Below are 15,411 nucleotides of genomic sequence, written 5' to 3'. Positions count from 1 at the left end.
TGTAATCCCAACAATCTGGGAGGCTGACGCTGAAACAGGCAGATCACTTGAGGCCAGGAGTTCGAGACCAGCCTGGTCAACATGGCAAAACCCATCTCTATTAAAAAGGCAAAATTGAGCCGGGCATGGTAGCATGCACCTGTAATCCCAGCTACTCTGGAGGCTGAGGCATGAGAATCGCTTGAACTTGGGAGGCAGAGGTTGCCGTGAGCCAAGATTGTATCGCTGCACTCCAGCCTAGGCAACAGAGTGAGATTCTGTCTCAACAACAACAACAACAACAACAACAACAATAAATAAATAAATGGCAGTGCATGAGACTCACACCTGCAATCCCAGAATTTTGGGAGACCAAGGCGGGAAGATCACCTGAGGCCGGGAGTTCAAGACCAGCCCAGGCAACATGGCAAGATCCGGCCTCCACAAATAAATGAGTGGGGCATGGTAGCACATGCCTATAGTCCTAGCTACCAGGGAGGCTGAGGCAGGAAGATCGCTTTGAGCCCAGAAGTCTGAGGCTGCTGTGAGCCATGTTTGTGCTACTGTGCTCCAGTCTGCACAAGAGAGTAAGACCTCATCTCTTTAAAAAAAAAAAAAAAAAAAAAAATTAAAGAAGCTGGATCAGTGCTTCCACTTGGGTAGTTTCAAAATGTTCCATCATTTTGCTAATATCAAAAAGACATATCAATCTAAGTTTTATAGAATAAAACCATACGCTTACCATAAATGTCATTTCCTTCAATAAGGCCTCGTCCATCACCAAAGATGTAAACTCCTCCTTGATTTCCATTAAATATAGAATTTCCCCTATAATTATGTGAAATAATAAAAAAGAAGACATCTATTCAGCCAAACTTACTTGTTTTATATAATTGTAAAGGCCCCTCATGGTCATGTAACAAATTATACAACTTCTAAGGCCTCAATTTCTTAGTTATTTCTAAGGCCTAAGACTTTGGAAAAGTCAAACTACTATTTGAGAGAACGTATGTGGCATTCTTAAAAATTCCCCTCAAAACAGCTAATACATTCAAAACAATTTTTTAGCTGATCTAGAAACATTTGATGAATATTAACAAAATGGAAATCCCAAAATCTAACTTCCATAAAGCCAGTGGAAAATAAAATTTGACAAAAATAATTCATAGTGTTTGATTAAATTATAATAGCTCTGGTTCTACAATTCTGGCTTATTAAGGGAAAATGACAGCTTGCATTTTTGACTTTTTGATAATTTTAGTCTTTTTGGTCAAGAATCTTTGAGATATTTTTCCTGAGTTATTCTATTTGCTAACTATCAGAAAAAAAGATAAAGTCCTTCAAGCTCCATGGGGAGGTAATAGCCCTATTTATTCATCTATAATGCAGTTTGATGAATTTAAAATAAAAATCACAGCATTTGCATTTTTCATAAAATAATATCACAGATGGCTTATATCACTAAAACAAAAGCAAAAACAAAAAACACTAAAAAATAAATCTGCAATAGCTATGGCTCATTCAGATGCACAGACTTTTACTAGGAAAATCTATTTTATAGTAGTCAGATGTCTAACAAAAACTTTCAAGAGTTAAAGCTCAGTATCTTGACTTTTAAGACAAACCTTGAAGTGAAAAAGTAATTTTCACCCATAATTATATGTAAATACCTTATTGTTGGGTCGCTATTTGAGGTAATCCATACACCTGCAAAGTTGTTTGCATAGATTTTATTCTCTATGAATTGTCCTCTTCCTTTTTCATGGACATATATTCCTCCAGTCTGTCCATGGTGAATTTCACATCGAACCACTGTGGGGTTAGCATAGGCTTTTACTTCAAAGCCTGCTATCCTATTTCTGTGTATGTTGCAACTTTCAAAGTAACCCTGAAAAATACAGAAATTAAATCTGCAGGTAAAGGCTACTTTACAAAAAAAGAAATGCCATTTAAAAAACATTTCAATGCATACCTAAAAATTATTAGAAACATTTAAGGCTGGGCGTGGTGACTCACGCCTGTAAACCAGCACTTTGGGAGCCCGAGGAAGGTGGATCACCTGAGGTCAGGAGAAGACCAGCCTGGCCAACATGGTGAAACCCCGTCTCTACTAAAAATACAAAAATTAGCTGGGTGTGGTGGCTCACACCTGTAATCCCAGCTACCTGGGAGGCTGAGGCAGGAGAACTGCTTGAACCCGGGAGTCAGAGGTTGCAGTGAGCTGAGACTGTGCCACCACACTCCAGCCTGGGTGATAAGAGCGACGTTCCGTCTCAAAAAAAAAAAAAAAAAGTTTAAGAGTAAGAATAAAAAACAGGTACATACACTAAGCTTCAGGTAATAATCATGGAAAGAAAAAGTTAAATTTTTTTTTTTTTTTTTAACAGACAAGGTCTCATTCTGTTGTCTGGGCTGGAGTACAGCAGCACAATCTTAGCTCATGCAGCCTCAAACTCCTGGACTCAAGCAATCCTCCCGCCTCAGCCTCCTGAGTAGCTAGGACTATAGAAAGGCACACACCACCATGCCTGGCTAATGATTTAAATGTTTTAGCAAAACAAAGAACTATACATTCTCACTAATAAGTCCAAGTACACTCAAAGGCACGAAGAAAAAACAGCAAAAGATCTATTCAATAAATGTAGATGAATACTATTAACTAGTAAGTATATATCCTTCAACAAAAGGTTAAAGTCATTAAGAATATAAACCCTGGCTCCCTTAAAAATGTACCAACAAGTCAGCTTCTAAAAGTTGTGGCTGGGCCTCCCAGCACTTTGGAAGGTCGATCAGGGAGGACTGCTTGAGCCTAGAAGCTCAAGACCAGCCTGGGTAACATAGTGAGATGTCGTGTCTACAGAAAAAATGAAAAACAAAATACAGGTGTGGTGGCATGTGCCTATAGGCCTAGTTATTCGGGAGGCTGAGGTGGGAGGATTGTTTGAGCCTGGCAGGTTGAGGCTGCAGTGAGCTGTAATCACACCATCACACTCCCGCCTGGGCGAGAGTCTCAAAAATAAATAAAGGTTGACCAAAGAACACAGAGTCCTACAATAAGAGCAATTTAAAAAAAAATTTCACCTTAGCCCAATAATAGAGAACTGGCTAAATACAATGTTTTTGAAGACTTATGTTCATCCTATACAAGTTAAATGAAAAGAACAAGTTTTAAAGTAGTATACATTATGTATAATCTCAATTTTGTTTAAAGGAAATTTGAAGGATGGAACAAAAATGTGAGATGATTATGAGTGGTGGAATTATGGATAATTATGTCTTTCTTCATACTTTGAATTTCTTAAATTTCCTATATAATGTACATGTTTTACTTTTATAATGATAATGGAAGTTACCATAATTCTGATATCCTAAGGCCGAAGACTCAATGCAGACTGTATTAAGAAAAAACTGAATGTGCTTAATCTCTTTCCTCTTTAAAATCCCTTTAGCACTAAGTATTTTTCTAATGTTACTTTCATGTATTGCCTTATATTATTTCTATATTTATATATGTCCATTTCTACCCCATCGTAAGCTCCTGTCTGGACTATTCTAACTTCTGGAGCATGTATGTAAGACTTTACACACAGTAAGTACTCAAACAGGATTTGATGAATTTTTTGCCAAATTTAGTAGAGGTTAAAAAGGTGATATTCTGAATACTCTAGTATACTACATGTTTAACTCTTCAAGAAAACAGGCCTCTAAGAATAACATACAGAAGTAGTTTTCAGATTTCATTTTCTAATAAAGAACAAATTATCTATAAATTATCTCTCTACATTTGAATTATAATCTTATTCTTTTTATAAAACAAATCAGGGGCTATATATAAGATAGCACCTTCAAATATAAAACAACTTCTTTGATTTCATACAGAATAAAAGTGAATACACACTGCGTGTATAAATACACTGTTATGGCAAAACTGACCATCAAAAAAACAAAAAGAGGCTAGACAAAGAGACCTTAATATTAGATTAGGATTATTCACCATTTCAGATGTTTTCACCCATGAGGAGAGGAGGGAGCACAATTAGTTTAACTCTTAGTCTCTCTCTGCCAGGAGTTGAATGACACATCTGGTGGATTTTTGTTTGTTTGTTTTTTTTGTTTTTTAGACACAGGTTCTCACTTTGTTGCCTGGGTTGGAGTGCAAGGGTGCAATCACTCACTGAAGCCTTAACCTCCCGGGCTCAAATGATCCTCCCCACTCAACCTCCCAAGCAGATAAGACCACAGGTGCATGGCACCAAGCCTGGTCAATTTTTGTGTTTTTAGTAGAGATGGAGTTTCATCATGTTGCCCAGGCTGGTCTCAAACTTTCAGCCTCAAGCAATCCTCCCACCTTGGCCTCTCAAAGTGCTGGGATTACAGGTGTGAGCCACCATGCCAGGCTGACAAATCTGAGTGGTAAACTTTTACAGCGCTGCAAGCAAAATGTGGTTATCTCTGAGTGCAGTGATCCAGCAAAAAAAAAAAAAAAAAAAATTGATATACACTGACTAAACAGTATTCAAATGCAAGGGATAATCTTTTTGTTTTCTTTAGGTTTTGATTTTTCATAGTTAAGAGACTCAACTAGATGCACAAGTTTTTTAAGGCAAATAGCAGCCCTCTCCCTCATTTCCTTTATCCAGAGGCCCCCACTTTTAATTCTTTTAGCTGATTCTTTTGATTCACCTCTATCTTATTAAGTAACACACTGTGTTACCAAATCTTGACTTCCCAGTTTTAGGTATTATCCACTGACTTCTATTATGGGAGAGTAGAATTTAGCTCTCCTACCTCTCTATCCCCCACAATATATACTCACACACTGTATCTTTTTTTTTTTTTTTTTTTTTTTTTGAGACAGAGTCTCGCTCTGTCGCCCAGGCTGGAATGCAGTGGCCGGATCGCAGCTCACTGCAAGCTCCGCCTCCCGGGTTTACGCCATTCTCCTGCCTCAGCCTCCCGAGTAGCTGGGACTACAAGCGCCCGCCACCTTGCCCGGCTAGTTTTTTGTACTTTTTAGTAGAGACGGGGTTTCACCGGGTTAGCCAGGATGGTCTCGATCTGCTGACCTCGTGATCCGCCCGTCTCGGCCTCCCAAAGTGCTGGGATTACAGGCTTGAGCCACCGCGCCCGGCCACACACTGTAACCTTTGAGTGTAGCTGTACCTTAATTTTGGTTAGATTAGTGTGCTATTCAGAGTTGAGCCATAAAATATGACTAGATATTCTTTGCTGCACAATTTTTTAGATTTTTTTTCTCCTTTGCTTAGCTTTCTAGCTATCCTAAACTTGCTGCCAGTTGTCCAAATCACTTCTCTTTTTATTTTCTTGAGACAGAGTCTCACTCTGTTGCCCAGGATGGAGTGCAGTGGCCCACTCTTAGCTCACTGCAACCTCTGCCTCCCGAGTTCAAGCAATTCTCCTGCATCACCTCCTGTAAATCACCTCTTAAAACATTTACATTTATATTAGGCTTACCAATTTATCTTCCTGAACAGCTTTACTAGACCTTTAACCTGCTCCAATCTGGTTGGCTGCCCTGGTTACAGGCATGCAGTCATTTACCACATTGTATTAATAATTTAGGTTAAGGATTAAAAATGTCACCTAATTCTATCAAATATGGAGTTTATAATCTGTATCTTTTGTTTCAGAGTAACTTTTAAGAAAACAAAGCAGCAAAAAGTTATCTTTTCTCAATGACCTTAAAATGAGAAGCCTCTACATTGCCACAACTATGATTTTACCACCTTTAGAAATGACAAAGATTGATTGACTTATAGTTTTATAATTTTGCAAGGAAACTTATCTTTATTATGGATTCAGTTAATGTAATTTTGTTTCAAGTTTTATTTTTTTGGGGGGGTGGGTGGGGACGGAGTCTCTCTCTGTCACCCAGGCTAGAGTGCAGTGGTGCAATCTTGGCTCACTGCAACCTGTGCCTCCTGGGTTCAAGTGATTCTCCTGCCTCAGTCTCCCGAGGAGCTGGGACTTCAGGTGTGAGCCACCACGCCCAGCTAATGTTTGTATTTTTAGTAGAGATGGGGTTTCACTATGTTGGCCAGGCTGGTCTGGAATTCCTGACCTCAAGTGATCTGCTTCCCTCGGCTTCCTGAAGTGCTGGGATAATAGGCATGAGCCACTGAGCCGGGCCTGCTTCAAGATGTATTTTAATAAAATGCAACCATTTTGTTAAGAGATACCTCTAGTGCAAAATAATTCAATAATACAGAACTGTAAGAAATTAGAATTTTTTTTTTTTTTGAGGTGGCGTTTCACTGTCTCCCAGGCTGGAGTGCAGTGGTGTGATATTGGCTCACTGCAACCTCCAAATCCCAGGTTCAAGCAATTCTCATGCCTCAGCCTCCAAAGTAGCTGGGATCACAGGCGGGTGCCACCATACCCAGCTAATTTTTGTATTTTTAGTAGAGATGGGGTTTTGCCATTTTGGCCAGGCTAGTCTCGAACTCCTGGCCTCAAGTGATCCACCAGCCTCGGCCTCCCAAAGCGCTGGGATTACAGAGCTACCAAGCCCGGCCGAAAATTTTTTTTTAAGAAGACAGGAATCTCCCTGTCACCCAAGCTGGAGCTATCACAGCTCATTACAACCTTGAACTCCTGGGCTCAATCAATCCTCTTGCCTCAACCTTCCAAGTAGCTAGGACTATAGGTGTGTGCCACCATGCCCAGCCAATTTTTGTAACATTTCTTTAGTAGAGATAGGGTCTGTCTCAAACTCTTGGGCTCATGCATCCTCCTGCCTCGACCTCCCAAAGTGCTGGCATTACAGGTGTGAGCCACTGTGCCCAGCCTCTGCTTTGTCTTTTAATGCAAACCACAAAAGTCCCCAACATGTATAAATTTTTTGAAGTAAAACATTCTTTATTAAATATGACAAAGTAGGCCAGGCACAGTGGATCTCTTGAGGTCAGGAGCTCTAGACCATCCTGGCCAACATGGTGAAACCCCGTCTCTACTAAAAATACAAAAGTTAGCTGTGCGTGGTGGCAGGCATCTGTAATCCCACCTACTCGGGAGACTGAGGCATGAGAATTGCCTGAAGCCTGGAAGGTGGAGGTTATAGTGAGCCACGATCGCACCACAGCACACCAGCCTGGGCGACAGAGTGAGACTCTGTCTCAAAAAAAAAAGACAAAATAAAAGGCATTCAAGAGTTTCACAAGAAACTCTCCAGATTAAAAAAAGAGAAAAATGCTATCTTCATTGAAATAAACTTCCACAACTCTAATCTATAAAAACACTTACCAAATACTGTGAAATCTGTGTAAGAGGAGGGTGCTGTGAGCTAACCAATGTTAGTACCTTAGACTTTCAGTGAAGTATAGTTTTCCCCAAGTAACTAAAGGCTATAATAAGCTTAGCTTATTATTATCTTCTAAAGTGATGAAATCCAATGGCATTAATATGCCATGTATTTTTTTATTTTTTGGACAGAGTCTCACTCCTCTGTCGCCCAGGGTGGAGTGCAGTGGCATGATGTTGGCTCACTGCAACCTCTGCCTCCCACCTCCCCACTTCAAGTGATTCTCATACCTCAACCTCCCGAGAAGCTGGGATTACAGGCACATGCCACCACATGGCAGTGTTTCACTGTGTTGGCCAAGCTGGTCTTGAATTCCTGGGCTGAAGTGATCTGCCTACCTTGTCCTCCCAAAGCGTTAGGATTACAGGCGTGACCCACCGCACCCAGCCTCAAAAAATTTTATAGCCATTTGGCACTGCTATGACACTTCATTCATTCATTCATTCATTTTTTGAGACAGAGTCTTGCTCTGTCACCCAGGCTGGAGTGCAGTGGTGCGATCTCGGCTCACTGCAACCTCTGCCTCCTGGATTCAAGTGATTCTCCTGCCTTAGCCTCTTGAGTAGCTGGGACTAGAGACATGCACCAACACGCTTGGCTAATTTATGTATTTTTAGTAGAGACAGGGTTTCACCATATTGGCCAGGCTGTTCTTGAATTCCTGACCTCAGGTGATCCACTTGCTCAGCCTCCCAAAGCGCTGGGATTACAGGCATAAGCCACCACGCCTGGCCTGCTATGACATTTTAATCTTATTTTACAAAAGTAACAACTCTGCATTAAATTGAATATTAAACAAACAAAAAACAACTGGAGAACTGTGAACATTAACACAAAATTTGATGATATTAAGGAATTATTCCTAATTATTGAGGAGTGAATTAGCATTATGGTTATGGGAAAGAAAAAAAAAACCACCCATCTTTTAAAGACATATGGTAAAATATTTACAAGAGATGATGAAGTCTGGTATTTACTTCAAAATAAACCAGAGTGTAAAGAAGGTTGTAAGACACATGAGGTATAGATTAAACAAAACTGGCCATGAAATGATAGTTGTTGAAGGCAGACAATAGGTACCTGGAGAGTCATTATATTATTCTCTCTACTTTGGTGTATGCTAGAAAAATTTCATTAAAAAATGTAAAAATTAAAGGCAAGACCCACACTGGAACCAAAATAACAGTAGAAAAACGAACTACAGAGACGTGGTAAGGAACACGGATTTGAGGAACTCACACAACACTAAACAGAACAGAACATAGCAATATAAATAACAAGAAAGATAGCTAAGTTTCTAAAGAAAGGAACATATGGAACAGAAAAATAGTAAAACAATACGACATCAACAAAAGCCAAAATATGGATACTGAGGTAGAAGAGCAATCTTTCAAGCAAAGAAGAAAGAATAAAACCCAGTGTGATCTCAGAGTTCTCAGCCATGCTCAATGCTAGAATAGAAAAATGTCTACAGAATCGTGAGGGAAAGAAATAAACTCAGCTAAGTTAAAACGCAATGGATAGTGATTCTCACATGGCAAGAATTCAAGCTATAATATCCATAAGCCTTTCTTTAAAAAAAAAAAAAAAAAAAGACTGGATGACAAAACCTAGCCATACCAAGAATGAGTCAAAATTTTAAAATTCAAGCATGGAGAAACCATGATAAAATAACAAATGATAAATAAATACAGAATAAATATAGACCAATAACTGTAGGAATGCAAATGTTTTAAACCTTTGCAAAATAAAAATAAAAATGATGGGGTGGGGATAGGTTGAAATACTTTATAAATCTTAAAATTTATAAATCTCATTAATCCTTAATGGAAATATCTACCTATAGCATTGCCTAGACTTATTTTTAAAAATGCTGTAATATTTACAAGCCCAAATCTATTCTTTAAAATGGTATAGGAGCATGTGTGTGATGAGGAGTAACTTACTATGGTGAATTTTAATAAGGGACCATCCAACACCAGAGGTCTTTCAAAAATGATGAACTTGGCCAAGCGTGGTGGCTCACGCCTGAAATCCCATGCAATGGCACACATCTTAACATCTTGGCTCACTGCAACCTCTGCCTCCTGGGCTCAAGCGATCCTCCAGTCTCAGCCCCCCAAGTAGCTGGGACTACAGGTGTGAGCTACCATGCCCAGCTAATTTTTGTATTTTTTTGTAGAGAAGGAGTTTCACCATGTTGTCCAGGCTGGTTTTGAACTCCTGAGCCCAAGCGATACAACTGCCTTGTCCTCCCAAAGTGCTGGGATCACAGGTGTGAACCACTGCACCCAGCCATGGTCTAGTTTATTTCAAAAAAGAATTCTGCATTGGCCAGATGCGGCAGCTCATGCCTGTAATCCCAGGACTTTGGGAGGCTGAGGCAGGCGAATCACTTGAGGCCAGGGGTTCAAGATCAGCCTGACCAACATGGTGAAACCCTGTTTCTACTAAAAATACAAAATTAGGCAGATGTGGTGGTGCATGCCTGTAATCCCAGCTACTTGGGAGGCTGAGAGAGGAGAATTGCTTGAACCAGGAGGTGGAGGTTGCAATGAGCTGAGATCACACCACTGCACTCTAGCCTGGGCAACAAGGGTGAAACTCCGTCTCAAAAAAACCAAAAAGAACAAATAATGAAAATAAAAAATTTTCTTTGTCGTTGAAAATTTGTATATATGAATCCAACATTCCTAGGATTGCTTAATGTTGTATAATAGGCAACAAAACCTCACCATAATCCTATTTGCCACAATGTTACGACCCTCTCTCCCATCTCGGACTCCTCAACAGAAAATTTTACTAATGCTGTATTAGGACTTGACAATTACCTCAAGGAAAATTTGACATTAAATGAAAAAAAAATCTGAATAGACATTCAAAACATTATTTTGAAATGGTGATCTCAAGCTCAAAAAGTCATGTCTCTAGAAAATTATGTAAAACTATATAGTAATATTTAAAACACAGTATACTCCACAAGGATGCCTAATGAAACTGCTGCATAACGTTTTTAAAACTGATATTTTATCATTATATCTCCTATTAAAGTTCTGCCAGTTTAAAAATTTTCAAGAGGAATTAAATGAAAAGCAAAATAACAATGAAACCATTATATCTCAAAGTATACCCTACAAACTGTGTTAGATTCACTTATGGTGCTTATTAAAAATACATATTCTAGGCCCCATCCTTGGAAATTTTGATTTATTAAATCTGAGGATACAGGAATTTTCATTAAAACAGAAAGCTTTTGGGTGACTTTTATGCACACACACATTTGAGAACTAACGGGTTATACCTTACTCCCCTCAAAGATCACATATATTGCCTAAGAACGCTATCACCTCTACATGGATATGTTTGATGCATAAATTTACAGAGTAAATATTGCATATTGATTTTAAAATATAATGCTGAAATTGCTTTTAAACCTATACGCCTCAATTCAGATAATTTGGTGATGAGAAAATAATGCTGAAACATACTTGAAATTTAACGGATGCAGAAGTCGGTTTTTCTATTAAAAATAAGTGTTCTTACCATGCCATGATCAAATGTGAACACACCAACATCACGTCCATGATGAATATGATTCCGTCTAATAATTGGGTTTCCATGATTTTTAACCCAAATCCCAGCTAATGCATTATTGGAAATTTCATTATCCTCATATATTCCCTACAACAAGTAATCAGAAACAAACGTCAATAGAGCTTTAAAATTTTTTTTTTTTTAAAAAACCCCACAAAATTGAAAAATACCTGTGCATGATCTGTTATATACAGTCCAACATTTTCACAGTCGCTGATGTTACAGTGCTTGATAGTGGGACATGCTCCTTGACCACTAACACATACTGCAGAACCAACTGTAGAAAAATTATTTATTTATTTAAATACCTACTGGGCAACAATACAGTGACTCCAAATTTTATTGTAAAAGATAAAGAAAACACTAACCTGTACATGTACTTCGGATGATACAGTGATCAATAATAGGGCTACAATTTACCGTAATCTCTAAGCAGTGGTGTGCATTGTGGTGTTGTGCAGATTTGTCATCAGGGTTAAACTGAAAAGTAAACATTTTTTTTGAAATAAACAATTACTGCCTTTATGATTTCAACGTGTATTTTAAATCTTAACATTTCTTACCCTTATTGTCATATATCCAACATAAGCATCTTCAGAGCCTTCCATAAAAACGAAGGTTGAATCTCTAGTGTTTTCAATTATAACTTTGTCTGCCACTTTCCCAGGTGCTGTGGAGAAGGTATTTTAAGCATATTACCTTTATTCGATTTCAACAGATGGGTATCTTTATGGAGGGAGAACTTACTAAAAACATTAGTACTGAGTAGTACGACTAATATTCACTATCAGTTAACTATGTTTCATCATCAGCCTTTGCTATATTCAAATCCATGCACAGTAATACTTCTAATAACATTTAACTATAAATACTACGAATATAAAATGCAATGACATATTAAAAAATGGTTTCTTGTGGAAACAAAAACAAAAAATGGTTTCTTGTGGAAACCATTCTGTTTCTAGCAGCAGCACTGGAAACAGAAGCTCAAGAAGAGAAGAGACCTCTATTTAAATTTATTTCCAACAGTGGCCTCTATTTAGAAAGTAATAAAATCACCAGACAAAAATCTGCTCTACTTTGTCCTCCCCATCTTCATGAGGAGATAGAGGAAGAAAGCAAAAGAAGCTGTAAATGCAAATTTCACTAGCAAATAATAATTAGTAGCTATCTTAAAATGTTCTATGTACTGTATCCTCAAAAAAAAAAACACAAATCTTCAAATGACTCAGTGTTCGACAGATATTACATTTATTCTTAGAAACTTGACCATAAATAGCTTTGAAATAGTACAAAAGTATTTAAAAATTATATTTCAGTTCCTTTAAAAACATAGCAATAAAAATATTAGCATCTTTCTTTGTAATTCTCCTGCCTCAGCCTCCAGAGTAGCTGGGATTATAGGTGCACACCACCACACCTGGCTAATTTTTTTGTATTTTTAGTAGAGATGGGGTTTCATCATGTTGGCCAGGCCAGTCTTCAACTCCTGACCTCAAGTGGTCCACCCACCTCAGCCTCCCAAAGTGCTGGGATTACAGGTGTGAGCCACCGCACCCAGCCACATCTTTAATTTTCAAATAAAAGATGAAAAAACTATTTTTTTTGTTTAATGAACAACTGAAGGCAACTGGAGAAAGTACTAACATCAGGAAACATATATGGCCAGGCACAGTGGCTCATGCCTGTTATCTCAGCACTTCAGGAGACCCAGGTGGGCAGATCACTTGAGGCCAGGAGTTTGAGACCAGTCTGGCCAACATGGTGAAACCCTGTCTCTGCTAAAAATACAAAAATTATCCAGGCATGGTGGTGTACGCCTATAATCCCAGCTACTTGAGAGACTGAGGCATAAGAATTGCTTGAACCCAGGAGGCAGAGGTTGCAGTGAACTGAGGTTGTGCCACTGCACTCTAGTCTGGGTGACACAGCTAGACTCTGTATCAAAAAAAAAAAAAAGGGGGGGGGCAGGGGAGGGAGGTGAAGAAAGAAATTTATATACAGCTATAATTTCTGAACTCTTATGTTTTCATTTCCTTCACTTAAAATATGTGTGATATCTTCATTCCTACTTTACCCGCAGGATATTATAAAGGTTCAACTGGATTTTAAGTCACTAGCATTTTTAAAATCCTATCACATAAATGAGTAAAATATTAAAATTTTAATGACAATGCACTTCAAAATACCTGCACCAATCATGGTGATTGGAGATTCAATATATATCCATTCATCAGTATATATTCCAGAATGAACAAAGATAAGTCCATCAAAATGAGCCTCTTGTACCCCACCAAGGGCATCTTCAATAGTATCATAATACTAGAAAAAAATAAATGTGTCAGTACAGAACTGAAAGATTACCATTTTAAGTCATAAAAATAAAAATCAAACATACCAACATATTTTCTCTTCCTTTATATCTTGCAGGGTTACTGTAGAAATGTTCAGCAAATCCTGGCTTTACATGTGCACCTTTATACTAAAATGTCAAAAACAAAGCAAAACCAATGACTACTAACATAAACCTTATATTTAAATTAATGTACAACTGCATGAACAACTTTTATTAAAAATCAAAAATAATTCTCAATTATTCCAAATAATTTTGTGTCGTAGAGTACAATGTAAAATCTAAAACAAATTATGATCCAGTAATATCCAGAAACAAAAAACAGGGTTTCTCAATCTCAGCATTACTGATATTTTGGGTCAGTTAATTATTTGTTATGGGGCATTGTAGGATGTTTAGAGGTAAACATCCTGTGCATTGTAGGATGTTTAGAGGTAATCCCTGGCCTCTACCCAGCCAAATATCAGCAGCACACTCTCCTCCCATTGTGATGATCAAAAAATGTCTCCCAACATTGCCAAATGCCCCACAGAAAGCAAAATCATCTCCGGCTGAGACTCATTCATGAAGGACCATATATCAATTAAGCTTTAAAACAACTACCGAACACTAATAATTTAAATACCCACTGAAATCACAACTGCTCACAGGCTACTAATGCTTACTGTCACTAACTTATTAACGGATATGTCAGTAGTGAAAAGAATTGTTGAATATTCTGTTGGTTGATAAATGTTCATTGGTTTACCTTTAAAACCTACTCAACTTTTTTTTTCCCCTGAGACAGAGTGTCACTCTGTCGCCCAGGCTGGAGTGCAGCGGTGCGATCTCAGCTCTCTGCAACTCTGCCTCCCGGGTTCAAGCGATTCTCCTGCCTTAGCCTCCCGAGTAGCTGGGATTACAGACGTGAGCTACCACATCCGGCTAATTTTTGTATTTTTAGAAGAGATGGGGTTTCGCCATGTTGGCCAAGCTGGTCTCGAACTCCTGACCTCAGGTAATCTGCCTACCTCGGCCTCTCAAGGTGCAGGATTACAGGTGTGAGCCACCATGCCCTGCCTAAACTTATTTCTTAAAAGAAAGTTATTTACAAATGTGTAATATAAACCAATATATTCTATTTATATTTCATACCAACTGCTGGAAACTCTCTTTCCAGGGATTTGGATGTTCATACTCTTCTGGATTAATCTGGTAGAATTTACCAGGTTCAGGATGCATCATAGGGCGAGTATATTCAAATACTTCCATATATAATCGTTTCCTGAACAGAGAAAGGAATTAAAATTTTCTTGATAAAATGTCCTTTAGATTAATACAGTTTCGAACAACTATAACAATTATTTGAGGCCTCAAAAACTTGAGTAAGAAAATAAGAATAGACAAAAATGAATATTAAAACACAGGATTTTTCTTTTTTGAGATAGAGTCTCACTGTCATCCAGGCTAGAGTGCAGTGGCACGATCTTGGCTCACCGCAACCTCCCTCTCCCAGGTTCAAGCGATTCTTCAGCCTCAGCCTCCTGAAGTAGTTGAGATTACGGGCATGCGTCACCATGCCCAGCTAAAAACAGGATTTAAAATGTGAAAACGTATTTTTCACATTGAAAATTTTCAGTGTAGTTGCATATGGAAATTAGTTTCTTTTCCTTTTTTTTTCCTTTGAGACATTGTCTAGTTCTGTTACCCAGGCTGGAGTGCAGTGGCACGATCTCAGCTCACTGCAACCTCTGCCTCCCAGGCTCAAATGATCCTCCCACCTCTGTCTCCCAAGGAGCTGGGACTATAGGCACATGTTACCCAGGCTGGTCTCAAACTCTGGAGCTCAAGTGATTTACCCACCCCTCAGCCTCCCAAAGTGCTGGGATTACAGGCGTGAGCCACCATGCCTGGCTGAAAATTAGTTTTCCTGTGAAAATTTTCACAATGTAACTGTGTATGAAAATTAGTCCACACAAAAGAACAAAAAGTTTCAATTTCCTTACAAACTGTTCACTCAGGAAGGGGAAAAAAAGTTATTCTTACTGTAAAAACATCATGATTATCACTTAAAAATATAATTTTCTTTTTCTTTTTGAGACAGGATTTCACTCCTGTTGCCCACACTGGAGTGCAGAGGCGTGATCATGGCTCACTGCAGCCTTGACCTCTGAGGTTCAAGTGA

At 38.5% G+C, this 15,411-nt stretch overlaps 2 protein-coding genes across 15 annotated transcripts in view; both read right to left on the bottom strand.

Moving 5' to 3' along the window:
- The window catches only part of CALM2 (calmodulin 2), a 1,210,617-nt gene that overhangs the window by 701,349 nt on the left and 493,857 nt on the right, over nt 1-15,411 (bottom strand). The window lies entirely within an intron of this gene.
- The window catches only part of FBXO11 (F-box protein 11), a 100,782-nt gene that overhangs the window by 14,413 nt on the left and 70,958 nt on the right, over nt 1-15,411 (bottom strand). For all 3 annotated transcript variants that reach the window (XM_050754862.1, XM_050754863.1, XM_050754864.1), the window contains exons 5-13: nt 14,382-14,511; nt 13,293-13,376; nt 13,084-13,216; nt 11,458-11,564; nt 11,263-11,374; nt 11,065-11,171; nt 10,844-10,981; nt 1,650-1,867; nt 722-807 (exon numbers count right to left, since the gene is read on the bottom strand). In XM_050754862.1, coding sequence (XP_050610819.1) covers nt 722-807; nt 1,650-1,867; nt 10,844-10,981; nt 11,065-11,171; nt 11,263-11,374; nt 11,458-11,564; nt 13,084-13,216; nt 13,293-13,376; nt 14,382-14,511 — 1,115 coding nt within the window. The remainder of the gene's footprint in view (nt 1-721; nt 808-1,649; nt 1,868-10,843; nt 10,982-11,064; nt 11,172-11,262; nt 11,375-11,457; nt 11,565-13,083; nt 13,217-13,292; nt 13,377-14,381; nt 14,512-15,411) is intronic.

This window comes from Macaca thibetana, chromosome 13, assembly GCF_024542745.1.
Source record: "Macaca thibetana thibetana isolate TM-01 chromosome 13, ASM2454274v1, whole genome shotgun sequence".
In the NCBI taxonomy this organism is placed as follows: Eukaryota; Metazoa; Chordata; class Mammalia; order Primates; family Cercopithecidae; genus Macaca; species Macaca thibetana.
The sequence above is the reverse complement of the archived record's forward strand: the minus strand, read 5'-3'. Positions and strand labels throughout refer to the sequence as shown.